At 65.2% G+C, this 23470-nt stretch overlaps 3 protein-coding genes across 9 annotated transcripts in view; 1 reads left to right on the top strand and 2 right to left on the bottom strand.

Moving 5' to 3' along the window:
- Window positions 1-1631: 1631 nt before the first annotated feature.
- Window positions 1632-8857, bottom strand: LOC111152986 (ring finger protein 166). 3 transcript variants are annotated; one of them, XM_022511774.1, is made up of 6 exons: window positions 8640-8857; window positions 4559-4715; window positions 3629-3741; window positions 3225-3339; window positions 3028-3135; window positions 1632-2636 (listed from the first exon to the last, which is right to left on the bottom strand). In XM_022511774.1, the coding sequence occupies exons 1-6, from the start codon at window positions 8792-8794 to the stop codon at window positions 2571-2573; spliced, it is 714 nt and encodes a 237-aa protein (XP_022367482.1). In that variant the 5' UTR covers window positions 8795-8857; the 3' UTR covers window positions 1632-2570. The 3 variants fall into 3 exon arrangements, with proteins under 3 accessions (XP_022367482.1, XP_022367483.1, XP_022367481.1); XM_022511773.1 differs by lacking the exon at window positions 1632-2636 and adding an exon at window positions 2720-2873; XM_022511775.1 differs by lacking the exon at window positions 4559-4715 and having other exon boundaries at window positions 3629-3696; window positions 8681-8844.
- Window positions 8858-9058: 201 nt separating this feature from the next.
- Window positions 9059-16612, top strand: LOC111152775 (cytosolic thiouridylase subunit 2). Of its 5 annotated transcripts, none has more exons than XM_022511405.1 (15): window positions 9059-9162; window positions 9698-9772; window positions 12054-12132; window positions 12308-12367; window positions 13542-13602; window positions 14090-14199; window positions 14349-14644; window positions 14721-14856; window positions 15007-15138; window positions 15470-15561; window positions 15692-15786; window positions 15871-16024; window positions 16140-16206; window positions 16300-16377; window positions 16466-16612. In XM_022511405.1, the coding sequence occupies exons 1-15, from the start codon at window positions 9098-9100 to the stop codon at window positions 16595-16597; spliced, it is 1632 nt and encodes a 543-aa protein (XP_022367113.1). In that variant the 5' UTR covers window positions 9059-9097; the 3' UTR covers window positions 16598-16612. The 5 variants fall into 5 exon arrangements, with proteins under 5 accessions (XP_022367113.1, XP_022367112.1, XP_022367114.1 ...); XM_022511404.1 differs by having other exon boundaries at window positions 16300-16358; window positions 16453-16612; XM_022511406.1 differs by lacking the exon at window positions 9059-9162 and having other exon boundaries at window positions 9705-9800; window positions 16300-16358; window positions 16453-16612.
- A 167-nt stretch (window positions 16613-16779) lies between these two features.
- LOC111152774 (piezo type mechanosensitive ion channel component 1) overlaps window positions 16780-23470 on the bottom strand; it is a 50374-nt gene continuing 43683 nt past the window's right edge. Inside the window, exons 32-51 of the mRNA XM_022511403.1 lie at window positions 23044-23140; window positions 22911-22970; window positions 22646-22833; window positions 22435-22541; window positions 22040-22231; window positions 21694-21952; window positions 21440-21628; window positions 21008-21290; window positions 20785-20878; window positions 20540-20687; window positions 20252-20466; window positions 20019-20177; window positions 19793-19940; window positions 18224-18412; window positions 18011-18103; window positions 17744-17916; window positions 17547-17669; window positions 17396-17475; window positions 17123-17312; window positions 16780-17042 (exon numbers count right to left, since the gene is read on the bottom strand). Of these exons, the coding sequence (XP_022367111.1) occupies window positions 16793-17042; window positions 17123-17312; window positions 17396-17475; window positions 17547-17669; window positions 17744-17916; window positions 18011-18103; window positions 18224-18412; window positions 19793-19940; window positions 20019-20177; window positions 20252-20466; window positions 20540-20687; window positions 20785-20878; window positions 21008-21290; window positions 21440-21628; window positions 21694-21952; window positions 22040-22231; window positions 22435-22541; window positions 22646-22833; window positions 22911-22970; window positions 23044-23140 (3237 nt within the window). The 3' untranslated portion in view covers window positions 16780-16792. The remainder of the gene's footprint in view (window positions 17043-17122; window positions 17313-17395; window positions 17476-17546; window positions 17670-17743; window positions 17917-18010; window positions 18104-18223; window positions 18413-19792; window positions 19941-20018; window positions 20178-20251; window positions 20467-20539; window positions 20688-20784; window positions 20879-21007; window positions 21291-21439; window positions 21629-21693; window positions 21953-22039; window positions 22232-22434; window positions 22542-22645; window positions 22834-22910; window positions 22971-23043; window positions 23141-23470) is intronic.

A 23470-nucleotide genomic window follows, 5' to 3' on the forward strand; every position in this document is an offset into this window, starting at 1 on the left:
CGCGCTTTCTTTCTTTCTTTTTCTTTTCTTTTTTTTTTTTTTAACAGACAGAGATCAGAAGCAGGCAGAGAGGCAGCAGAGAGAGAGGAGGAAGCAGGCTCCCCGCCGACCAGAGAGCCCAATGCAGGGCTCGATCCCAGGACCCCGGGATCACGACCTGAGCCGAAGACAGAGGCCTCAACCTACTGAGCCACCCAGGCGCGCCAAGACGTGCTTTCTAGGCCGCAGATGTGCGTGGACTCCACTGGGGAAGGGAAGTGTGCCCTCCGGGTGGGGCACCGGGACGCACCGCTGTCTGGCTGTGTGGCCGTGCGGGAGATGGGTGTGCATGTGTGCGCGTGCGCGTGTGCTCGCACGCGGCGGGAAGCCCTGGAGGCGGCCCTGTGGATTGAGGGGGAGGCCTGGCAGGACAGCCCCACCGTTGCCAGGATTCATTAGAAGTAAAAGGGAGGTTCTTTGTGCCGTGGCTTTCAGCCAGAGCGTCCCCACCCTGACGCCGTGGGGTCTGCTGAGATCCAGCTCACCTGCACCCCCCACGCTGTGTTGGGGTTCACTCGATGCCCTCCCCCGGGTAGACTGCCCTGGACTCCGAGTCACTGGGCCTGAGGTGTTGGGGATGAAAGGTCCTGTGTGGACACTACCCTGTGGCTCTCGCCCCGTGGTTCTATGGAGAGGGCAGAGCTCCACAGGTGTCCTCGGGTGGCAGCAGGGACCCGCCACCACACCGGCTCCCTCGACCAGTGGGGCTGAAGGGGGGAGGGTGGGACTGGAGGCCCCTAATGAAGGGGGTCCTAAGAGGGTGACCAGCCCGTCACTGCTCTCCTGAGCGGCTGCTTGTGGGACCGGTTTGCCTGGCTCTGCCGTGGCTTCAAGCTCAGGGGTCCCACCTGCCTTGAGGAACGGCCTGGAGCGCAGCCCTGCCTGGGGAAGCCGCTTTGGCAGCCCAGAGCACCACCTCTGGCTGGATGTCCCACATTTAAAGACTTTTAAGTAATTTTAAAGATTTGAAGTAATCTCTACACCGAACATGGGGCTGGAACTTAGAACCCCAAGACCAGGAGCACACGCTCTAGGCCAGCCAGACGCCCCGGACATTTCCTGTTTGAATGGTTCCTTCCGCCTGCCAGCCTCCACGTGAGGCTGGGGAGCCGAGGTCACATGCTGGGGCACCAGGAGGATGCCCGGGGAGGTGTCCAGCAGCAAGAACCAGCCATGGGGAGAGGGGCTGCTGCTCAGAGACTCAAGACTTTACTCTGAGGGTGTCCCAAAGGTGGCCCTCCAGCCACCGTGGCCACCTCCGGCCCCCAGAGCAGGCCTCACTGGGTCCAGTGTGCTGGCCTCGGGCGACCCCATCTCCTGACAAGGAAGGAGGTGACAACCGCCCCCCTGGCACACTTCTGCCAAGATGTGTCACCAGCAAACTGTTGTGGTTCGAGAGAAGACGTGTTCTGGGGGAGCCTGGGGCTGAGGGCAGCCTGGGGAGGCGCCATGCTCACAGGGTGGGGCCTGGGCTGGTGGGCGGCACTGTCCCCCCGCAGTGCTGGAGCTGCCTGGGGACAGACACGCCTGCAGACTTCAAGCAAAGGGAAGTCACGGTGCACCCCAGCGGTCAAGGTCACTACAGATGCTTTGAAATGTTTTATTGAAGTTTTTCTAAAAGAGCAATAACTTATGCCGCGAACCGAAAGAGCAAGACGGCGTCTTCCATCCCCAGCTGTTGTCCCCAGGGGCGGCCTACGGACAGCGCTTGGGGTCCGCCTGGGGATAAGACAGCAGGGCCAGGGCTGGGGCCAGGACCCCGGTGGGAGGAGGCCAGTGTTGCTGGGGCGACCGCGGAGTCAGGAGCCGCTGCGAGCAGCTGGGGGCCCCGGGGTTCCTCCTGGCAGTTAGGAAGGGGAACCCAGCAGAGCAGCGCCAGGATCTGTATGAGCAAAGCCCCGGGGCGCGCTCTGGCTCTGGCGTGGGCGCCTTTCGCTCCCCCGCACAGACCCCACAACTGTTTATTTTTGATTGTTTTTTTAAAAAATATAATTTTGTAAATGTTCCATAAAAATACTATTGTCTAGTCAAACACGGGTATTGCAGTACGAGCAGTAACTGCTCGGTCTTTGCTCTATAAAATGTGGAAAGATCATCACGCTGAATAGTATAGAAAAATGCCAGAATTCTAAGTATCACAAAAGCCAGTCCGGAGCGGGTGAACTGGAAGCGCCCCCCCCCCATGGTGGGCGGGGCTCCCCTGGCGCTTCCTGCTCCGCATAGGCCTGCGGGACCCCGCTGGGGTGCACCGAGTCGGACGAGGACAGCATGGCTTGGAGACAGACCGCCCCCGCTCTCGGGCCCAGCGAGGGCCACCTGCTCAGCCCGAAGCACCGAGGGAGCCAGCCGCGCTTGGCCGGGAGCACTGGTGTCCACCCTCCAAGGACCACGGCCCTGGCGGGCTCGGGGACCACCTGTCCTGCAACACAGGAGGCTCCGCTTGTACCGCGCAGGCGCAGGAGGCCCAGTCCCTGGAGGTGGCCCAGTCTCCTGAGGCCGGAGGGGTCAGGTCCAGGGGCTGGGCTGTGCCTTCAGTTCTCGGACAGAGACAGGGCCAGGGCAGCCTGGAAGGCGGCTTCCTCGTCGATGCTGTAATCCTGGAGGGCAGGAAGGGAAGGGGAGAGATGCGCGGGTGCCTCTCAGGGCCAGACCCTCCCCCCCACCCCCCACCCCCGCCCCGGGATGGCACAGTGCTGTCACGCCATGGGGTGGTGGGACGGGCTGCCCACGCCTGGGATCCACAGCTGGGTCCTCCCCGAGGGCACCGCCCGGCTGACTCCCGCCTGGGTCTGGGAGGAGGGCGCTCCTTCGCCTCCGGCCACACCACCCGGAGTCTGAGACGGACAGAGGAGCAACTAGGGCGGGGGGCGATAGGGCCAGGTGCGGCGGGTCTGCAGGGTGGGGGGCAGGGGGGTATGGTTTCTGGGCCACTGGCCTCGGGGCGGGGCCCCGGAGGGGGCGGAGGCAGGGGCGGGGCGGGGCACGCACCACGAAGGTGTCGTAGGAGAACTTGTGCCGGTGCAGCAAGTGCTGCAGGAAGTTGGCGCTCTTGTAGCTGGGGTCCCCCCAGGGCATTGCCGAGCAGATGGGGCACACCTGCAACACGGGGCGCGGGCTGAAGCGGCGCTGGGGGGAGCCAGCCCTGCTCCCTGCCCCCGCCCCTGCCCCCCGGGCCGGCCACTCACCACGCGGTTGGGGTCGCTGCGGTGGTTGTCCACACAGTGCTTGAGCAGCTCCTGCTGGTCCAGGTTGCGGGCGCCGCAGTAGGGGCAGGTGAAGGTGGACCTGTTGGGGACGGCGCTGGGGCGGTGGCAGGAGGTGAGTGGGGGCCCGGTACTGCCCACGCCCCCCACCCGCGGTGTGGCTGATGGGCTCCCCCCAATGCTCTGGGTCCCATCCCTTCCCCCCACAGTCCCCTGCTGGGAGGTGACTCAGTGACCTGTACGGGCCCTCCCTGGGGTCCCCTTCGTGCAGGGCAGTGAGGCTGTCTGCAGAGGGGACACAAGAGCCTCCTCTAGGGACAGCAGCACAGGCAGAAGCCGCCCCTACAAGGAACCGAGGCTCTGAGCACGCGGGTGGGGAGGCCTACCTGGGGATGGGCTGGGACGTGGGCACCACGGGGACGAACTTGGGACAGTTGGCCATTTGCTCCTGGACCTTCATGCAGGAGGAGACGTGCACCCTCATCTTGGCCAGCGTCACCTAGGAAGAGAGAGGCAGAGGCGGCATCGGGGTCAGGCTCCAGAGGATGAGAGGACCACCAGGAAGCAGGCCGGTCCCTGCCCCTGACGTTCACGGCCGCGGTGCCGCATAAGTGGGGGCCTTGCAGCCCTGCCAGGAAAGAGGCGCCAAGGGAAGGCGACGCAGACTCCGCACACCTGTCGGCAGGTGCATCTGGTCACCAGCTACGGGACTGGAGCGTACCTTAGCTGGGGTCCCTGGGGGGCTGCAGAGGGGCTGGGCAGTCCTTGAGGAAACCAGAAGAGATGTATCGGGAGAAAGCCTGTGTGCCAGGGAAGGAGGCCAGAGGCCTCACTGCAGAGCCAGGGTAGCCCCAGGATGTCCAGACCCTGAGCTTTAGAACACAGCAACCAGGGGTCACCTTCTATGGTGTTGTTCACATTGAGCGGAGGGATGGCAGTCAAAATCAGCTCCTGGGGCTGGGCCGTTGTGAGGGGCTCCAGGCAGGGTGGAGAGAAAAGCCAGGTGGGTGGTAGCGGTCAGCACTAGAGGGCCCCCAGTTCTGCCTGGGACCCTGCCTCCCTCCCCGCCCACCCCTCCCATTGGCAGGTCTGAGGCTCAGTTCCTGTGTTCCCAAATTAGGCCCACAACAACCTAAGAGCCAGAGCCCAGGCCAGGGCGGGGGTGATGGGAGTGGGAAGGCCCTGGGGAAGGGGTGGACCCTCGGGAGGGGCAGAGCACAGGTTCCGCTCTCACTCTAGGGAGAGCTCCGGGCGGGTTCGTCTCCCTGCAGCTGCAGACCATCGCCCCGCCCCAGGAGGGCCCCGGGGTGGGGTACCTTCTTGCTGCAGCCTCTGCAAGGTGCCTTGTAGGACGCGAGCTGCTTCTCCACATGCGCAGCCTTGTCCACCTTCTTGGGGTCGAAGGGCAGGCGGCACAGCGGGCAGAGGGGGGACGGCACCTGGAGGCAGGGCTGGAGGCACTCCCCGCAGAACCTGCAGGGGGACGGGACACGGGCCTGAGGGCTGCTGGCTGCTTTGAACCTCACAGGGCAGCTCCCCTCTGCTGTTTCTGGAGAGTGTCATTCCTGCTCCTCTGGCTAAACGACAACCTCAGGTCCCCTCCGGGCTGCGGGTTTCTGGGGCCTGCTGCTGTGTGCAGGAGGCTGCTGGAGCTGTGGCTGGGGCTCTCCAGGAGCCGTGCTGGCCCCGCGGCCCTGGGCCCAGCCCGAGGCTCAGCCTGCCCATCTTATGGCCGTGCAGTGATGCCAGCGGCCCAGGTGCTCTGGGGACACGGGGGACACAGGAGGCCTCCGGAGACCCTATATGCACAAAGCTTTGGAGAGTAAGATCACCAACAGTGCTGGGAGAGGAAACCAAAGAGCTCCAGGCTGAGCGTCACCAGCCTCGGGACAGTGCCAGAGCAGAGGCGTGATGATGGCAGTGGGCTTGCTTGGGCCCCTGACTGCTGAGCGGGGACACCCATGGCCCCAGGGGCCTGAGGCTCTTGGCGCCGTCCCTGGAGAGGCCATATCAAGAGGCTGGCCAGCGGACACAGACGTGCCTGGGCCGCAGGAGCAAGCCCCCTCACTCCGAGTCCCACCCCCAGTGCTGCAGGGAAACGAGTGGCGTTCAGTCCGTGCGGACACCAGGCTGGAGAGCACCCAGCAGGCGGCAAGTGGGAAGCTGACCCCAGGACCCACTCAGTCCAGCTCTTAGGAAGTGCTGTGGGGGCCGCTCAGCTCCGCTCAGCTAAGTGGCCGGCGTTCTCCACCGCCAGGAAAGCTGCCGCCCAGGCCCTCCGCCTCCCTCTGGCCCCGGCGCACCCCCACGTGCTTGTCACCGGTTGCAAGCACATGCGCACGGGAGAAGCCCGGCTTGGCATGAGGCCCCTCGGAAGAGCCTCTGTCCTCCAGAGGAAGGAGGATGGGCCACTAGTCACGTCCTCACCCGGGGAGGGCCCGCAGGGCACCCCGGCAGGCGTGGGACAGAGGTGCTCCGGCACCCAGCCCACGGCGCTCTGACAAGCGTTCCAGGACGCCTCTCCTGCCATTCCAAGGGTCTGACCAGCCTATCGGCCAACGCTGGCCTCTCACTTCGTCAGTCACAGGGGGAGAGTGTGCTGCTGTCCCGCAGGTGCGCACGGCAGTGCCACCGCAGGAGCTACGGGTAAAGGACACATAGATGTGGCCTGTCCCCAGCACGAGAGAGCTACTGCCGGACACGGCCACTGGGGCCTCGGGACCACCAAGCTCAGGTCGTGCGCTGACATGGAAAATCCAGAACAGACCCGTCCACGGACGGAGCGCAGGTCCGTGGCTGCGGCTGTGTCTGCGATGGGGATGCCTGCTCGACAGCAGACACTCAGTGGACGCCGCCGTGCGTGCTTCAAACGAGGAGGGTCCGTCTCCACAGAGCTGTACAACACACACGCAGAAGGCATGGCCCCAGGAGCGCTCAGGGGATGGGCTACCACGTCGTCAGTGCTGGCCTCAGGACCACATCTCCGACAAAGGCACAGGTCAAGGCAAAGGGCACCTCTTTGCCAGCTGGAGGGGGCCACGGAGGTGGGGGTCTTGGGAAGGTGCACGCAGACTCCCTTCTGCACCCGGAAGCACCTGCCCGCAGCCCTGCGGGTCTGTGTGTCTGACCATCAAGGCTCAGCGGTCCCCAGGGTCACTGCTGCAAGGGCACTTGCGAGGGGAGGAGGGGGCTCAGAGGCCAGCCTGCCCGACTGCCAGAGCTCCAGCTCCGGTTTTGCTGGGACCCCTGGAAACGTGGCCTCTTGTGCAAAAGAAATAGTGACAGCATCTACCTGACTGGGCAGAGGCACACTGAGCACACAGGACACACCTGTCCTCCTCATTCCCTACATTCCCCCCCAGACGTGAGCGCTCTGATTTCTCTGTGATCTCTGCTCACTGACCGCATGTGGGGACACGGACACGGAAGGCCCCGTGGGACAGCGCTGATGAGAGAGCATGAAAGGAGAACAGAGGCCAGGGGAGCCCAAGGCTGAGCCGGCCCCAACACACACAGGCCCTCAGGGGAAGGTCCACCAGAGGGTCGTCCATAGCCACGCAGCTACTGCTTCCAGATGTCCCCCGAAGATGAGAAATGATCGCCCTCCTCTGGGGCTCCTGGGCAGCTCTTGGGGGCTCTTCCACAAGCCCCACTGACGGCCTTCTGACTGAAAACCCCCCACCATGCCCTCTCTCCTCTTCTGTCCGGTGCTGCCCACGCACAGCCACTCGCACCACCAGAAACTATCTCGTGGAGGCAGACTGTTTACGGTTAGGTGGCTACCCGGGACCAACACCACCACCGCCAGGGGCTCTTTTAAGGAAAAGTGCGAGCCCTTAAGTCCTCTGTGCTTGTGCGCGTGTGCCTTTAGGATATCAGACGAGACACTGGGGAAGAGTAAGAAACAGGGACAGAAGAGAGCGCTGGGAAGGAGGATGCTGTGGGGGAGCTCCTTGTGGGACCAGCCTCAGAAACAAGACAGATCCGGTTCTGCCAAGAGAAACACGGTGGGGAAAGGGTTTAGAGAACATGGCGCTTTCACAACAATTCTGTGCGGTGCTGCGGTCTAACGACCACATTTTAAGAAAATACTTATCTGGAAAAAAAAAACCTGTACAGATTTGTACACACCCGGAGGCTGGAAATGCTGTGGCCCAGGGCTGGGTAAGTGTTGGTGCCAAGGGGAGGCCATCCGAAAACCAGGAAAGGCTTTCTGAAGTTGGGTCAAGCCTCACAGTTCTCCCAGTGATGGACTGAAGACAGCAGAGCACACCCGAGCACGCCCACGAGCGCGTGCTTCCAAGAAGGAGTCCCGTTCAGAGGCCGCCCCTGACAAGATGGCAGCAGCAGCGTGAGGCACAGGGCCCCTCCTGACATGGGCTGTGCTCCCCTGGTGTGGGCAGGTGCCTGTGCTGGCTGACCTGGGAGGAGGAGGGAGCGCCGTCCCCGGCTGAGGAGCAGGCACACACCTACCCAGCCCCCCCTTTCTATCCGGAGCCTCCCAAGTCAGCTGCTGCTCTTTGAAAGATTTTCTAGGGGCACCTACCCGCCCCCTCAGGAGCCCAGCTTGCTGGCACCGGACCCTCCTGACCTCGCTTCCCACCCTGCTCATTGCATTCAAGCCCTGTACTGCTCAGCCAGGAGCGGCTGGAGAGCAGACACTGATCTCGGCTCCCAGAAGACTCAAGGGCAGCTCTCTGCTGGGAGAAGAGCCACATCCTCAGGCTTCTGTGGCTGAAACACCACTGTTTCAGAGGACCCCCCTGGAGGCTCTGGTGCAGCTAAAAACCCTCGCAGGGTGCGCGGTGTCCGGTCCCCAGGGCCAGCCCGCCTGGCTGCTCAATGACGGGTATGACTCAAGGTCTCGCCATCAAAACAAACAGCACCAGACTCCAGACATGTCTCTCTCCTAACTTCAGGGAACTCCTCTCCTCTCCGGCCAAGACAAGCGGACAGCGGGTCCGAGGAAGAGCTGAGAGCAAGAGCCACGAGGGGTTTATTTACAAACGCCCACCCTGGTCTCCAGAGGACCGCACGGAAGGCGGCGGCGCAGAGGTCGCCTGCCAGCCCGGGTACCCGGCTAGGCCCGCCGAAGCCCTCCGCAGATCCCAGGGGGCCCGGGGCCAGACTGGGCTGCAGGTCGCCCGCAGCGCCGACGGGGTGCTGGGCTCGCCCAGGACTGGCGGGCGGGAGGCTGGGCCGAGGCGGAGGAACGCGCCCAGAGGACAGGGCCGGGGCGGCGCAGGGAGCCCCGCGCCCCCGCCCGAGTCCTCCGCGCGCCTGGCTCCGAGGCAGCGTCGGGCGCTCGCGGGCCTCTGGCCCCTTCCGGGGCGGGCGCGGACCCCTCCCCGCAGCGGCGTCTCGGCCCCGTGGCCTCCCGGAGGCCGGCGCACTCACGTGTGGCCGCAGCTGCCGATGGCCACAGGCCGGTGGTACACCTCCAGGCAGATTGGGCAGCTGTACTGCGCCTCCAGGCCGCTGTCGCCGCCCGCCGGCCCGCCCGGCGGCTGTCGCTGCTGAGCCGAAGCCACCAGGCTGCGGAACATCGCCATCCCGGGGCCGGGCCTGCCGCTGCCGCCGCCGCCGCCGCCGCCGATGCCCCTGTTCCGGCCCGGCCGGGCCAGGTCCGCGCGTCACGACCGCGACGGCGCCGCGCTTACGTCATTAAGGAGCGCCCCGCCCCGCTCGTCTCGGCCGCGGTGCCGCGATGCTGACGTCATCAAAGCGCGCTCCACCCCCAACCTGGAGGGAGCGACGGCGTCCCGCTGACGTTATTAAGGCGCGTCTCGTCGTCGCCGCCGCCGCCGCCGCCGCCGCCGCCGCCGCCGCCTGCTCCCGTGCGACTCCGAGCAGGCATGTGCCAGGTTGGCGAGGACTACGGGGACGCAGCGCCCGAGGGGCCGCCGCCACCGCGGCCTGGGTAAGAGCTGGGCGTCCGCACCCGCCCCTTTACGCCCCGGCGCTCCGGGCCGGCGGCACAGCCCTGTTCCGAGGGCCCGGCGCCGCGCTGCGGAAGCCGGGAGGCCGCCGAGTCCGGGACCCAGAAGTCCCGGGGTCCCGGTGGGGGCTGCACCCTGCTCCGCAGCCCCGGGGGTGTGCCTGTCCGGCCGGGGCGAGCACCCCAGGGAGGGGCCGCCTCTGTGCGCCGCCGCTTGTCATTCTGGCAGGCTGTGTCCTCCGTCGAGGAGGAAGTCGGCCTCCCGGTGGCTTGCTCCGGCCGATGCGCACGGAGCGAGTTGTCCGTCCGGCCTGGCGTCCGTTGAGGGCCTGAGAGGTGGCCGTTCTGTGCTTCGGAGCTGGCTTGAGCCGACTCAGATCCCCCCGCGGCCCGTGTCTTTTCTCATACCGGGGGTTCGGGGGTGTGCGCCAGCTGCGGCGAGAGCGGTAGTGCCCCCTCCCCAGGGTCCCCCGGAGGGAGGTCTGCAGTCCGTGTTCTGTCCTCCCTGTCTCCACAGCCGTGAGCTGAAGTGTGTGAAGTGCAAGGAAGGCCCGCCGGTGGTGGTGATCCGAGCGGGAGACGCCTTCTGCAGGTGAGACCGGGAGGTGCGCAGGAGGCAGGTGCGTCTGGCCCAGCAGCCGCGTGTGCCTCGTGTCTGTGGTTTTATCTCGTGCTTTAGGAAGCATTTACTTCTAACATCAATCCCAGTGACTCTGGTGCGTGTGTGGGGTCCTGGTTTTCTGCGTGGGTGCAGAAATTCTCCCATGGTCCCGCTGTGGATCTGGTGGCAGGAGGGTATCTGATGGCACTTAGGGGAAAGTGCCAGAGTGAGAGTGAGGTGAGGCATGGGCAGGATGAGCATTTCGGGGCAGCTGGAACCCGTCTGGGAGCAGATTTGAGCATTTGGATATCTTGGGCAGGTGCTCTGGGGACGGTTTGTCGTTGTTGTTGTTGTTTTAAGATTTTGTTTATTAGAGCGAGCATGAGAAGGGGGAGGTCAGAGGGAGAAGCAGACCCCCTGCCGAGCAGGGAGCCCGATGCGGGACTCGATCCCAGGACTCCAGGAGCAGAAGGCACTTGCTTAACCAACTGATTAACCAGCCGACCCACCCAGGTGCCCCATTTTTTTTTTTTAAGATTTTATTTATTTATTTGAGAGAGCGAGAGAGCGCAAAAGCAGAAGGACTGGGAGAGGGAGAAGCAGGCTCCCCACTCAGCAGGGAGCCTGATGCAGGGCTCAATCTTAGGACCCCAGGATCGTGACCTGATCCAAAGGCAGATGCTTCACCGACTGAGCCACCCAGGGGTCCCCCCCCTTTTTTAAGATTTTTTTAATTTATTTAATAGAGTGAGCAGGGGGAGGAGCAGAGGGGGAGGCGGGAAAGACTCTCGAACAGGTTCTGCGCTGAGTGCGGAGCCCAGTGCGGGACTCTGTCCCACGACCCCAAGATCATGACCTGAGCCGAAACCAAGAGTCAGACGCTGAACCGACTGAGCCACCCAGGTGCCCCCCAGCTCATATTTTATAGTTAGTCTCCGTGAGTCTTGGTACTACCCAGAGTGTTCCCAAAGAGAAACTAAAGGGCCTGAGGTTTTTTCCCCCAAGCTTTCTCCTCCCCAGCCATCTTTCGGGAGCCCAGTAGCCTGGTGTGTGCCGCTAGAGTGAACGTCGTAAGCAGGGCAGCCCATGGCTTTCATCTCTTAGAGCATCGGCAGTGATGAGTGTCCCGGAGAAGAGGCTGAGGCTGCGGCAGCTCCTCCTGGGCTCAGAGCTCCCTGTGCCCATGGGCAGCCACAGCTTCTCTTATGCCCCGCGCAAGCTTCTGTGCTTTAGGGGCCTTCCCACTCCCTGATGGTGAGTGAGTTCTTGGGGCTCCCTTCCTGAGGCTAGTGACCTAGAGCGTGGCATTTTATTAAATACCGCATTGAGCTACTGACCACAAAGGAATATGGGGTGCTTGGTTGACCCCTCATAGTGCTGCCTCTTCAGTGGGGAGCAGGGGGAATTGCTGTGTCTTTTTTTTTCCTTTCAAAGAGTGATTTAGGGGTGCAGCTGCCAGTGTGGGACAGCTCTCGGGGAGCCGCATTTCTCCCCTGGTTCAGGGTGTGTCCTCGACCCTGACCTCCCTGCTGGGGTTGCCGGGAAGCTTTGAATTGCAGGTGTCTGGGCCTCACTCTGGTGCATTCCATCTGCTGTATTTGGCCTGAGTGATATTAATCTGTAGCCGAGCCTGAGAATCAGGTGAAAGGGTTTTCAGGAATGCAGATTCTCGGGGCTCGTCCTGGAAGTTCTCATTCTGTGGGTCTGGGGAAGAAGCCAGGACTGCCTTTGCATGAACTTCCCAGGCATTTCCGGTTAACATGGTATCAGCTCAGTCAGCCAGGCTGGCGCTCTGGGGCACGGGGTATCCCCTGCTGCCTGCTCAGTGCTTCCCCCTTCACCCCGAGAGAGAGTACTTCTCCTTGTGGGAGTTTTGGAAGGGCCTTCCATGGTGCTTAGGGAAGGGTCAGGCTGGCCTTGCCTTGCACTTTCCTGTGTCTATCCATTCTGCCTGGTGGGCCTTCCTGGGTATTTGGAGGTGCAGGTGGCACAGGGGCTCTGGGCCCCTCAGACATCAGGTCACGCTAGTAAGGGTTGTTGGGGACCAGGCGGGGGGACTCCCTGTGCAGCACGGGGCTGGTCCTGGGGCAGACACGGCTGGTAAAAATGCCTCGACCCTGGCTTCAGATTTGCCAGTTTCTGGGCAGAGCCTCTGTCAAGATGCTGCTTTTAAAGATGGAAGTTGGTAAGAGAAGGAAGATGGAACCCGCAGCATCTCTGGCCGCGTCCCCATCGGTGTGGCACAGCCACAGCTGCCGGTTGTCTGTTGCAGGGGCTGTTTTAGGGCCTTCTACGTCCACAAGTTTAGAGCTGTGCTTGGGAAGAATCGGTTGATCTTTCCGGGTGAGAAGGTAGTGTGTTGGGGTGACTCCTCTGCATGGTCCCCAGCTGGGAAGCCCAACCCCCCAGACCCTGGCTCTCGCCCTCTCCCCCATCCCGGTGTGTGTGCGGGCGGTGGTGGTGGGGAGGGTGTGCTCGCTCATGGGGGTGATGCGGCGCTCTCCAGCTACGTTTCTTCTCCCGTAGGTGCTCCTGGCGTGGTCGGGGGGGCCTTCATCCAGCTCCATGGTCTGGCAGGTCCTTGAGGTTCGTCTCCCCAGCGTCTTCCAGGGCCCTGGCTGCTGTCCTGCTAAGTTGCAGGCTTGGGGGCCCAGCACTGAGAGGGCCTCTTGCCTGCAGCTAGTGAGAGCAGCTCACTCCCCACTGGGATAGCTGGGAGGGTTGTCGGATGCGGGTACGGCGGTGTAGTGTACGGCGGTGTACAAGCTGGAGGCGGAGTCTGGGGCACCCAGCTGCGCCCGAGACCAGCGCTGTTGGCTGACTGCCTAGAATCCTAGTCACTGCGAACGTGTTGGTGGCACGATGGAGGGCTACTTGAGGTGTCCCCGAGTTCATGGGCCTTCCCCTGGTCTTGGGTCCAGCACAAAACCATGCAGTACCAGCAGGTGCCTTGGGGAGCCCAGGAGGGTCTGTCCTGGCTGGGGTTAGGCGGCTTCCTGAGAAGTTCAAGGGGGACCCAGATGAGCAGTGGGGCTGCCCCGAGACGTGAGGTTAGATGAGCAGTGGGGCTGCCCGGAGACGTGAGGTTAGATGAGCAGTGGGGCTGCCTGGAGACGTGAGGTTAGGTGGGAGGGGGCTGTATGGGAGGGGCTTCTCGCTGGGGAGCTGGCTCCCGGCGGTCGGTGGCCCGCTCACACTGTCCGTCAGCGGGTCGGAGGACGCTAGGCTTCTCCTGAGGGCCCCGGCTGCCGGGGAGGCCTTGACCTGGGGCCGGGACACGCGCAGACCCTCTGCATTCTGAGCGAGGGGCACAGATTCGAGGACGGTCTGTCCTGGGGGCTCTGGTGTGTTGCTGTCCTGACCTTACTTCGTGGCTCCCGGAGGCTGGGCTGGTGTGAGTACCCATTCCCTTGGCCAGAGCCGTTTCCTGGGACTGGGGGCGCTGATGGGTCTGTTGTTCTCTTGCAGTGTTAGCGGCCAGACGTGCTCAGGCAGGCCACTTCTCACTGGTCGGTGGGGGACAGACTGAGGAGCAGGTGTCACTGGGGCGGTGAAGACGCCCAGGCGGCCACCTTGGCCCTGTCGGGCTGTGGAGCCCACGGGGTCTGCTCAGTGCCTGGTCTGGACGGGCGGTCTGTTCTGGGTGGGGAGCACCCCCCATCCCCCGGCAAGGGCCTCAGTTCGGACGGAGAGTGGCTTGTGCTGGGAGAGTGTCCTCTGGCTTCTGACTCGGGCTGAGTCCTGTCCCTCCTCTCTCCAGGGCCTGAGTCGAGATTCTGCCAAAAGACTGCGTTTTGTGCCAGGGGTCGTGTATGTGGATGGTACGTGCAGCCATCGCCTCCCTGGCCGCTCAGGACGAGCCCACTGACGCAGCGGACGCTGTGACCTTAATGAGGCCCGGGTGGGGGCGCTTCTGGGAGACAACACATGGGGCCAGCAACAGAAGGACCGTTGTTCTCGCAGGGCTTTGTGGGAGTCAGGCTGTCTAGCTTCCATGGGTCAGGGGCCCCCGTGCTCGCATGCCTGCACCTTGCTCCCTGAGATAGGCCCCCAGGTGGGTCTGGGGCCCCTGTGGTCCGTGACGCCTCCCCCCACCCCTCTCCTGTGCTGCTGGAGAAGACCCACTTCTCACTCTGACAGCGCTGCACTTCCTGAGAGCAGGCTCGCCCCTGCGGCTTCCACCGAAGAGCTTCGTGGACTTGCTCATAGGACTTTGGCCTTGTCCCACCTTGGGTGCTTCTGCCGTCATGACTCCTTGTCCCACCTTGGGTGCTTCTGCCGTCATGACTCCTTGCCTGCGTTTTTCAGAGGGAGCAGCTTGTGGCCAGAGCTGGGAGGACAGAGCAAAAACCCTGACCGACGTGAGGCAGATCCTACAGACCCTCGGCTTCCCGTGGCACATTGTCACCTTGGAAGAGGTGGGTGGGCCTCTCTCTGAGGCCAGGCTGCCGGGTGCACGAGGGGCCCATGCCTACTTGGTGAGGTCAGCCCCAGGCCTCCTCCTTGGCCTCTGCTCCCGGCATGTAGTAGGGGGCCCTGGGCCTTATGCTGTCTCCCTGCCCTGCAGGTGTTTGCCCTGCCACCATCTGTGCTGCGCTGCTCTGCCCAGGACCCAGTGGGGACCGTGGAGACCTACAAGGTGGCTGTGGACAGTTTTCTGCAACAGCAACGTACGCTGGCGGCTGAGGGGGTCAGGGGCAGCCCCAGCTCAGCCCAAGGGGAGGAACAGCCGAGCCAGCCCTGCACCCAGGACCCCCAGGACCCGGTTGGGCCACCGCCAGCGGCCCAGACCGAGGCTTTGTCCCAACTCTTTGACTCTGTGAAGACGTTGACGGCCAAAGAGGAGCTTCTGCAGACCCTGCGGTGAGTCTGCCACCCCACCCTGGGGGCTTGGCCCTGCCTCAGCTGGCCCCCTGAGACCCTATGCTCTGCTCTCCAGGACCCACCTGATCCTGCATGTGGCCCGGACCCATGGCTACTCCAAGGTGATGACTGGAGACAGCTGTACGCGCTTGGCTATCAAGCTCATGACCAGCCTGGCACTGGGGAGAGGGGCCTTTCTCGCCTGGGACACGGTACGTGCATACAGGTCTTCAGGGACCCTCGGGCCTCTGTCATGTGGAAGTCGTGTCGAGAGTCCGTGGCAGGGTCTCCTTCGTAGTGCGGGGGAGGCAGGGCTATGAGCCCATCTGTTGGACGTGGTGACAAAGGTGCCCCCACCGCAGGGCTTCTCGGACGAGCGGCACGGCGACGTGGTGGTGGTGCGGCCCATGCGTGAGCACACGCTGAAGGAGGTCGCCTTCTACAACCGCCTGTTTGCTGTTCCCTCCGTCTTCACGCCAGCGATCGACACCAAGGTGAGCCAAGGGCCTGCGGCAGGTGGCCTACTCCGGTGTGGGGTCAGAGGGGCTGGCACCCCCCTTGGTGGCCAGAGCTGCTGGGAGCACAGTCATGCCCCCGCCAAGGCAGGCAGGCTGGGAGCCTCAGCCGAAGGGGACCGGTAGGGAGGGTGTAGCAGCAGCTGTGTTCAGGGATGGGGAACCTCCAATGAGGGAGAGCTCTGGCCCACTCCAGCCCCGACTCGGTGCTCCGGGGGCTGATGGTGTGAAGCTGTGGCCCCCATGCCAGGTGGCCTCTGGGCCCCGCCTGGGAGTGCCACTCCCGGAGCCTCCATCTGATTCTCCCCAGGCCTCCGAAAAGGCCAGCATCCACCGGCTGATGGAGGGTTTCCTGCTCCGGCTACAGGCCCAGTTCCCCTCTACAGTCAGCACCGTGTACAGGTGCGTGTGTGCCCGCACCCGCATCCACGGTGGGGTGGAGGGGGTGAGTGCTGCGCCCACCCCCTACCGCTTGGGCAGGAAGAAAGCCTGGCCTCAGGCTGCCTTTGGGCCCTGTCTCCCACCCCCTCAGGACCAGTGAGAAGCTGGTCAAGGCCCCAAGGGATGGCTGTGCCGCTGGCCCCCGCTGCCTGCTCTGTATGTGCTCGCTGGACGTTGACAGTGCTGGTGCGTACGGAGGGGGAGGGGCACTGGGGAGTGGGAGTTGGGGGTCCTACCCCCAGGGGACCTTCAGCCTATCTCTGCCTACAGATAGTGCCACAGCTTTTGGGGCTCAGACCCAGGATTTCTCGCAGACGCCGGCCCCCACTCCACGGGCTGAGGCTGGGGCACCTGCAGGGCCCTGCTGTGCTGCGGGGCCGGGTGGGGCCCCGAACTGTTGGCAGGGGACCAGGCCCTGCGGGAGGTGAGTCCCTTCCTGATCCGATGCTGCCCCATGGTTGGCCCCATTCCACTGGCCAGGGCAGGTGTGTTCCCTGGGGGCCCCGAGCAGGTACTCAAGCACCGCTCTGCTCCCACAGGGAGGGCTCCCGAGCCCATGTCATTGAGCAGCTGTGCTACGCCTGCCGCGTGAACATGAAGGACGTGGTGAGTCATTCCTAGCCTCTGGTCGTGATGGGGGAGGCCCCCCAGAGGCTCGGTGCCACACAGCCCCTCGCCCACGGCTGTTCTCTGTTGCAGCCCTGTTTGGAGCCCCTGCCCCCTTACATCTTGGCTGAGGCCCAGCTTCGAAGCCAGAGGTACGGCCCAGCCCCACAGGTCGGGGAGCACCAGAGGGGACCTTTTGGGCGCCAGCCCCCACAGGGCAGGTTCCCAGTATATGGCTTCCCACAGGCCCTCAGTGGAGATCCAGGAGTATCTGGTGAACAGTGACGATGAGGCACCCGCCAGCGGGAGTGGAGCCCTGGGCCCCCCGGAGCAGGAGGGCAAGGAGGCGCGGGCAGCATGTGGTTGTATAAATAAAAACTTCTTTAATTAGAAAACCCTACAGTACGCGTGGGGAAGGGCAGGCTGGAGCCCCTGGCCCAGGGTGCCGGCGGTGTGGGCCCCGCGCCAGGCCGGGCCCCCAGGTTCCTTCCGGCAGCAGCATCAGGGCGTGGTGGCTAGGGACGGGGGTCTGCGCCCAGCAGTGGGCTGGGCGGCTCCGTCACACGAGGATGGAGGAGCCCGGCTCCTACTCCTTCTCACGGGTCCACTTGATCATGGTCTCCGGCGAGCGGTACAGGAAGATGAGCTTGGCGTACAGCTCCTCCTCCAGCTCCAGCTCCTGTGTCTCGCGCACCAGGAAGATGTCCTGGCACAGCTTCAGGATACGGTCCACGCACGGCAGCTCCTCGAACATGATGGAGTGTGAGATCTCGCTAAAGAAACCGCGCACGAACTTGCCGATGACCAGCACGATGGACACGTAGAGCCCCATGATCCTGCGGGGCAGGGGCGGGGTGAGGCGGAGCTGGAGCTGGGCCCCGCCCTCCCACCCGGCTCCAGAGGGCCGTGCACTCACCCGTAGCCGGCCAGGAAGCCCAGGCTGGGCGGGCTGACTTTGTCGTTGAAGATGACCATGGGCAGCAGGTTGCACTGGGCCTGGCAGTCCTCCAGCTCGATGACCCACCACTCCAGGAAGCCGGCGGCCCCCGCGCCCCCACGCTCCCTCCGCAGCTGGATGCGCACACCCAGGTAGTCGGCCTCCTCGTCTGGGACAGCGGTGGGGTCAGTCAGGGCCGGGCCCGCACCCCCCCCCCCGCCCCCCACCCGCCCTGGTCACACACACACTCACTGGGCTGGAGCTGCTTCACAGGGTTGGCTTCAGGCCCATTGGGGGCCCGGATGTACTTGGGGAAGAGGTTGTGGATAACCCTGCACGGAAGAGGCCAGCGGTCAGGCCCGGCTCTCCCTCCTGCTGCCTCCTCCCCCAGGCCCCCACTCACACAGACTGGTCCGAGGTGCCCTCCAGCAGGCTGGCCAGCTGCCGCCGCTCGCTGCTGTTGGGGGCCAGGTCGAGGGTGTGCTTCTCGTTGGTGTACTCCACGGTGCCGCCCTTGGCCAGGTCCCTAGGTGCCCGGGCACAGCATGAGCCCCGGCGGCGGCACTCCCCCACACAGCCCTGCCCCGGCCCGGCACGCACCTCTGGAAGTTCCAGGTGAAGCGCAGGGTGATGTCGGCCGTGCCGTTGTACAGCTCCCGCTTCATCTGGGCGCGGCTTGGTGGGCTGATGCGCCACAGGGCCCCGGAGCTGCCCTCGATCTGTGCCGTGACGATGTCCTCGGGGCTGTACTGGCTGATGAACTGCATGGCCAGCTGGGCCCCGGACAGTCCCTGAGTCAGGAGCCCCTGGACACCTCCGGCCCGGCCCGGCCCGGCCCCCCACTGCGGCCAGGTGGGGCCCACTCACCGGGTTCGGGTCAAACTGTCTGGACAGCTCTTCGTAGGCCTGCTGCGTGAAGGGCACGATGGAGGGCTGCTGGGCGCTCATGGTGAACAGCGGCTGCGGGGGGAGGGGTGGGGACTGCGACAGGGCAGGGAGCCGCTCCGTGCCCCCGGCCGGCTGCCCACCCACGTGGAAGGCCCGCTCCCGTGCCCCGGCTGGCGCGCACAGCTGCCTCACCTCGTAGCCGCCCAGCTTGAGGGCGACGGTGACGTCGACGGGCTGATTGACGACACCGACCACAGAGCGCACCAGGGACATGAAGAGCAGCGGGAACCAGATGATGGCCACGAGGAAGAGGATGATGAGGCCGCCCATGCCGTACTTGACGACCTTCTTCTTCTTCTGCCCCTTCGGCTGCGGGTACTTCTGCGGGGTGGGGCGTGGCTCAGAGCCTCAGCTCTGCCCCCTCCCCCAGCTGAAGGCAAGCACGGTCCCGGACCCCCACCCTGCTGCTCCACAGCGTCACCCAGAGGCCGTGCAGCCAGACCTCACAGTGCCGCACCTGGCTGCAAAGCTGCAGCACCGGGGCCGGCGCAGGTCCAAGAGCAAGAGACAGAGGCCCAGAACCGAGAACCCAGAAACAGGCCTGCTGCTCAGTGGCACCCAGATAATTCCACCGGGGGGAGGACCGTCTCCAGCATGGTGCTGGGACAAATGGCCACCACACGCCAGGGCAGTGGGACCCCAGACCTCCATCTGGGTCTGACGGGAAATTCTCAGAGGCAACAAGGAAAGCGTAGGTTATAAGAAAGGAGACGATGGGATGCTAGCAAGGAAGCGAGATGGGGCGGCTCCATGGGGCTCACATCGCGAGGTCAAGCCCTGCCTCAGGCTCTGTGCTCCACAGGGAGCCTGCATGAGAGTCCCGCCGCCCCCACCCCTGCTCCTGGCTCTATGTCTCTCTCAAACCTGTAAAAAGAAAAATCTTAAAGCTGAGACAACACAGACAACAAAGAAGCTGGAAATCCTGTGATGAGGGTCTACCGGCCGGCCGGAGCACAGAAAGAATTCTTAGAACTCAACAAGAGGACAAACAGCCCAAGGACAAAAGGGGCAAAGCAGATGGCCCACAAGCTCAGGAAACCCAAATCAGCCCCCAACCGCCCCCGCCGAGTCAGGGGTGCTGGCAGGGATGGCGGAGGGGTCGGCTGCCAGGGACAGTCGGGACATCCCCACCAGGTGACACCCAGAGCTGCCCCCTGACGCAGCCAGCCTGCTGCAGGGTGTGTCCCTGAGGGCAACAGAAGCTCCCATCCAGGGCAGCGCCTGCCGCAGTGAAGAGTAAGGAGGAGCCGACCCGCCGTCCCGGGCTGCTTGCAACAGCTGGATAATCGCAGGGTAGCACCATCACGGGAAGGAAAGCTCCTCAGTGAGAAAACCCCCAATTCTGACGCCAGCCATACAGACCAGCCTTGACACTGCAGAACCGAGGAGCGAGATGCGGGCCACACAGCGTGGACACCCAACCGTCCATAACGGACGAGTCTGCGGAATCGGTGGGAATGGGGTCTTGAGCGCACACAAGCCCTCGGCCTGCCTACTGAGTGTGACCAGCTCTGACCATGCCACAGGTCTGAACCCGCCACCTGCCCCCGCAGCCGCCCACACCCAACAGCACTCAGCGGACGTTTGGTGCCCCAGCGGCTGGCCCTCATGCCTGAGAGCCAAGCGGTCAGGCCCGCTCTGCCGGCGGCCTCGCCCAGGTGACCATCCCCCTAGCACCACCCCCGGCCTGTGCCCGGGCACCTTCTCCGTCTCGCGGCTGCACTTGATGATGAAGATGTTGGCGTAGATGTCCTCCACGCACATCCAGCTGGACAGGGACAGCGTGGTGTCCGTCCACACCCAGTCCATCACGGCCCGCAGCTCCACCAGGAATGGCACAAGGCGGAACCTGCGTGAGGCAGGGCGGCCGTCAGGAAGGCTCATGCGCGGCAGCCTGGCTCCTGGCCCCGGGCCCGCCCGCACTCACCCCTGGAAGAGGAAGAGGTTCAGGTGGTTGTACTTCTTGGTGAGGAAGTTGCCCAGGATGCGGGTCGGGTAGCCGCAGCGGATCTGGTAGGCGGAAAGGGCGAAGTAGATGCACTTGACGAAGTACCACAGCTGCGCCACTGCGTTCTGGCTGAACATCCTGGGGGGACAGGAGCGCCGGCTCAGGGCACCCTGCCCACGGCCAGAGCCCCGCGCCCCCGGGCCGACGCCCACCTCTCGGTGACCGCGGGCAGAATGAAGAACATCCACAGGTGGACGGCCAGCACCAGCACGACCTGGAAGGCCAACTTGCCCAGCACGGTCTTGCGGAGGTAGAGGGCGCGGTCAACGACCATGGTGCCGAACTGGATAAGCAGCATGACCAGGAAGGCCTCAGGCACCTGGTCGTCCGACAGCGAGGACGTGATGTCCGTGGCCGCCGAGTGTTTCTGTGCGGGGACAGCAGAGGTCAGGGGGCGGCCGGGGGCAGGCAGCGGGGTGGCCTCCGGGCTCTGCACTCACCCCAAAGGCCCAGAAGCCGAAGATGATGATGATGAAGTCGACCACGTCGGCCAGAAACATGAGCGCGTAGACGTCGGTGGCTGCACGGTACTTGGTGTGCAGGATATCGTGGAAGAAGCACCTCAGGGGCTGGCACACGCTCTGGGCCCTGTGGGTGAGGCCGGGCGGGCGGGCGGGGGCTCAGTGCCGGTCCCGGGGGGGCCCCCCCGCCCCTGCCCCCACCCGGGAGCAGCCCGCACACGCACACAGCCAGGCACGAGCTCCGCAGTCGCAGCCTCAGTGCTGTCACTCTCTCCCGGGGGCGACTCCACTTCTCGCTCCCAGAGGCCGTCACTCCTTCTGGGGTTGGGGGGGCCACTGCTGACCAGAGCCCACGCGGGGCTGGGTCCAGCCCGAGACCCCCTCCCGCCCAGGGCTGGCCTCCCCTGTCGCACAGACCGGCAGGTCCCCGGCAGTGGGCCGTCCTACCTGCAGGCTCCGCGCTCTCCCTCCTTTTCTTCCGGAACCGCAGGCCGATGCGCTTCGCGTCTCGGGGCTTGAGCTCCACGGGAGGCTCTGCGGGCCCGTCCCCGACTTCCGCCTGGATGTGGTCCTGGGTGAGGGCCCTGGCTACCACCGACTCCCCCTGGGGCCCCGTGGCCGCCTCAGTCTGGGATCCCGGGGGTGCCCGCTCCTCAGCTCCCTTCTTCCCACCGCCCCCGTCATGCTCCTTGGCGAGCTGGTCCTCTTCGTGGTCCCAGAGGCCGTAGCACTGCAGAGAGAGGGAGGGAAGGATGGAGGTGAGGAGGCTGGTGGAGACAGCCAAGCCTACGCTGGGACCCTCCGCGGATGGCCGGAGGGCGGGCCGTGTGCCGGGAGGGGCCTGCCTGCCCGCCCACCGGCCCAGGCAAGGGGACTCACCAGCAGCTGCGCGCGGTGGAAGAACAGGGCCATGAGCTGCAGCAGGTCGAACTTGACGTAGCTCTCCGTCTTCTCCAAGCCCAGGATGCGCGGCGGGAAGTATGGCTTGTTCTCATAGCGCCGCAGCACGGCGTGCGTGTTCCAGGGGAAGAAGCCGAACTGGAACAGGTACTTGGTGACCACGGACACCTGTGGGGCAGGGGCTCAGCGTGGGGGATCGGGCCCCACCCCCTCCCACCAGGGCCGCGGCCCACCTCGGTGAAGACGATGGCCACCATCCAGAAGCGCTTGCTGGGCCTCGGGATGGACAGCATGGCCCATAGGAAGACGAGCACGGGCAGCACCAGGGACGTGGCCGAGGCTGTGACCATGTGGTTGAGGATGATGACGAAGTAGCACAGCAGCTCTGAGTGGGCCGCCACGCACTGGTACACGGCCCGCAGCAGCCGCAGGGCCCGGCCCTGCCCGGCCTCGAATCGCGCGGCCTCCTCCAGCTCCTCAATGCGCAGCTGCCTGTGGGGAGCCGGGCCCAGCCCCCTTTCAGCCCCAGACCCGGCTCCGAGGGCACAGCGCCCCACCCCGCACGCCCGCCACCCCGACCTGTGCAGCAGCTCGCTGGCTGTGCGCGTCCGGGCCACGGCGCCCGCAGGAAGCTCCGGGGAGCCACGCAGGGAAGCCCCGGGCTCGGTGGCCACCTCCTCACTGCTGTTGCTGCGCGTGTGGTACCCCGTGCTCAGCGGGCTGCCTGTGTCCCCCGTTGCCGTGCTCAGCGGCTCCTCGGCCCCCAACCCACTGCGGGAGGTAGAGCAGGTCACCAAGGCTGCCTGCCCTCTGCTCTGCCCCTGGGGCCCAAGGGGACTCTTGGTCCCCAGTGCACAAGGGGCCAGCAGGCCACACACCTCCTGGTCTGCATAACCCCAAGCACACCGGCTCTGGCCAGGTGGGGTGGGTCCCAGCTGCTCCCCCACCCCCGTGCCCCGCCAGCCAGCACCGACCTTGATGCCGTACTTGGTGCGTCTCGGGCCCCCAAGCAGCCTGGAGGTGTGACCTCGGCCTCACTGAGGTACAGTTGGTCCACCAAGCTGCGGCGCACCTGTCTGCCCTGTTGGGGGTGAGGGAGCTGCTCAGAGCAGTGGTTTCGGGGGGCGGAGCCCCAGGGGTTGAGGGGGCAGGGCCCCAGGGGTTGAGGGGGGCACAGGCTCTCACCCCAAGCAGCTCCCGCGTGTACAGGTACCGCTCGGCGCGCAGCACGTCGCTCATGGCGCGGTGGTGCCGCGTGAAGGTCAGCAGCCAGCCAGTCAGGCCGTCCACCAGCGCCCCCGCCAGCACCCACAGAAACTGCACGGTGCTCAGCACGCGCTGCATCACGTGGCCGCGGCCTGCGGGGCGGGACGCTGCAGAGGCCGCCGGCTCCAGCCCCCCAGCCCCATAGCTCCCAGCCACGTAGCCCCCAGCCCCAGGGTGCACGTACCAGCTGCCGTGGCCTCTTCTGGGCCGGCCGCCGGCTCCGCCCCCTGGCCCGGGCCGTCTCCTGCGCACAGGGGTGCTGGTCAGCCCCCGCCCGCGCGCGCCCCGGGCCCCGCCACGCACCCGGCCGCACGCACCTGTGGGCGGCCGACCCGGCCCGTCCCGCCTCGCCTGCTCCTCCCGCCGGCGCCTCAGCACCGTCTGCGCGTTGGTCACCCACGCCTGATACGCCATCTGCGGACCAGGCCCTCGGCTCAGCGCCCCGCCAGCCGGGACGGCAGACGCCGTTGGGCCCACCTGTGAGCTCCCGAGGAGGAGGCGGGCGTCCGGCCGCCACTGGGGCCCTCCAGCCAGCTCCCTGCTCAGGGGCAGGAAGGGCCCCGAGGGGCCGGGGCGCATAGGCAGCTGGCACAGCCCGCCCGCGCAGACGGCTGTCACTCCCCGCGAACTAAAGGCCCAGAGACAGGCAAGAAGCCCTTGGCCCGGCCTTCCGGCAGACATGCGTAACCCTCCCTGAGGCAAGGCCACCAGTGGCCACCGAGGCCTGGATGGTCGGAGTGGTGA

This window comes from Enhydra lutris, unplaced genomic scaffold (assembly GCF_002288905.1).
Source record: "Enhydra lutris kenyoni isolate GAN:26980312 unplaced genomic scaffold, ASM228890v2 scaffoldscaffold30, whole genome shotgun sequence".
In the NCBI taxonomy this organism is placed as follows: Eukaryota; Metazoa; Chordata; class Mammalia; order Carnivora; family Mustelidae; genus Enhydra; species Enhydra lutris.

Coding starts and splice junctions, on each gene's coding strand:
- LOC111152775 (XM_022511405.1), top strand. CDS start 9,098: ATGTGCCAGGTTGGCGAGGACTACGGGGACGCAGCGCCCGAGGGGCCG. Junction 14,857..15,006: donor CCTTTCTCGCCTGGGACACG/GTACGTGCATAC, acceptor CCCCCACCGCAG/GGCTTCTCGGACGAGCGGCA. Junction 16,025..16,139: donor GGGACCAGGCCCTGCGGGAG/GTGAGTCCCTTC, acceptor CTGCTCCCACAG/GGAGGGCTCCCGAGCCCATG.
- LOC111152986 (XM_022511773.1), bottom strand. CDS start 8,794: ATGGCGATGTTCCGCAGCCTGGTGGCTTCGGCTCAGCAGCGACAGCCG. Junction 3,340..3,628: donor ACGTCCCAGCCCATCCCCAG/GTAGGCCTCCCC, acceptor CCACCGCCCCAG/CGCCGTCCCCAACAGGTCCA. Junction 3,136..3,224: donor GCAGCGACCCCAACCGCGTG/GTGAGTGGCCGG, acceptor CCCGTGTTGCAG/GTGTGCCCCATCTGCTCGGC.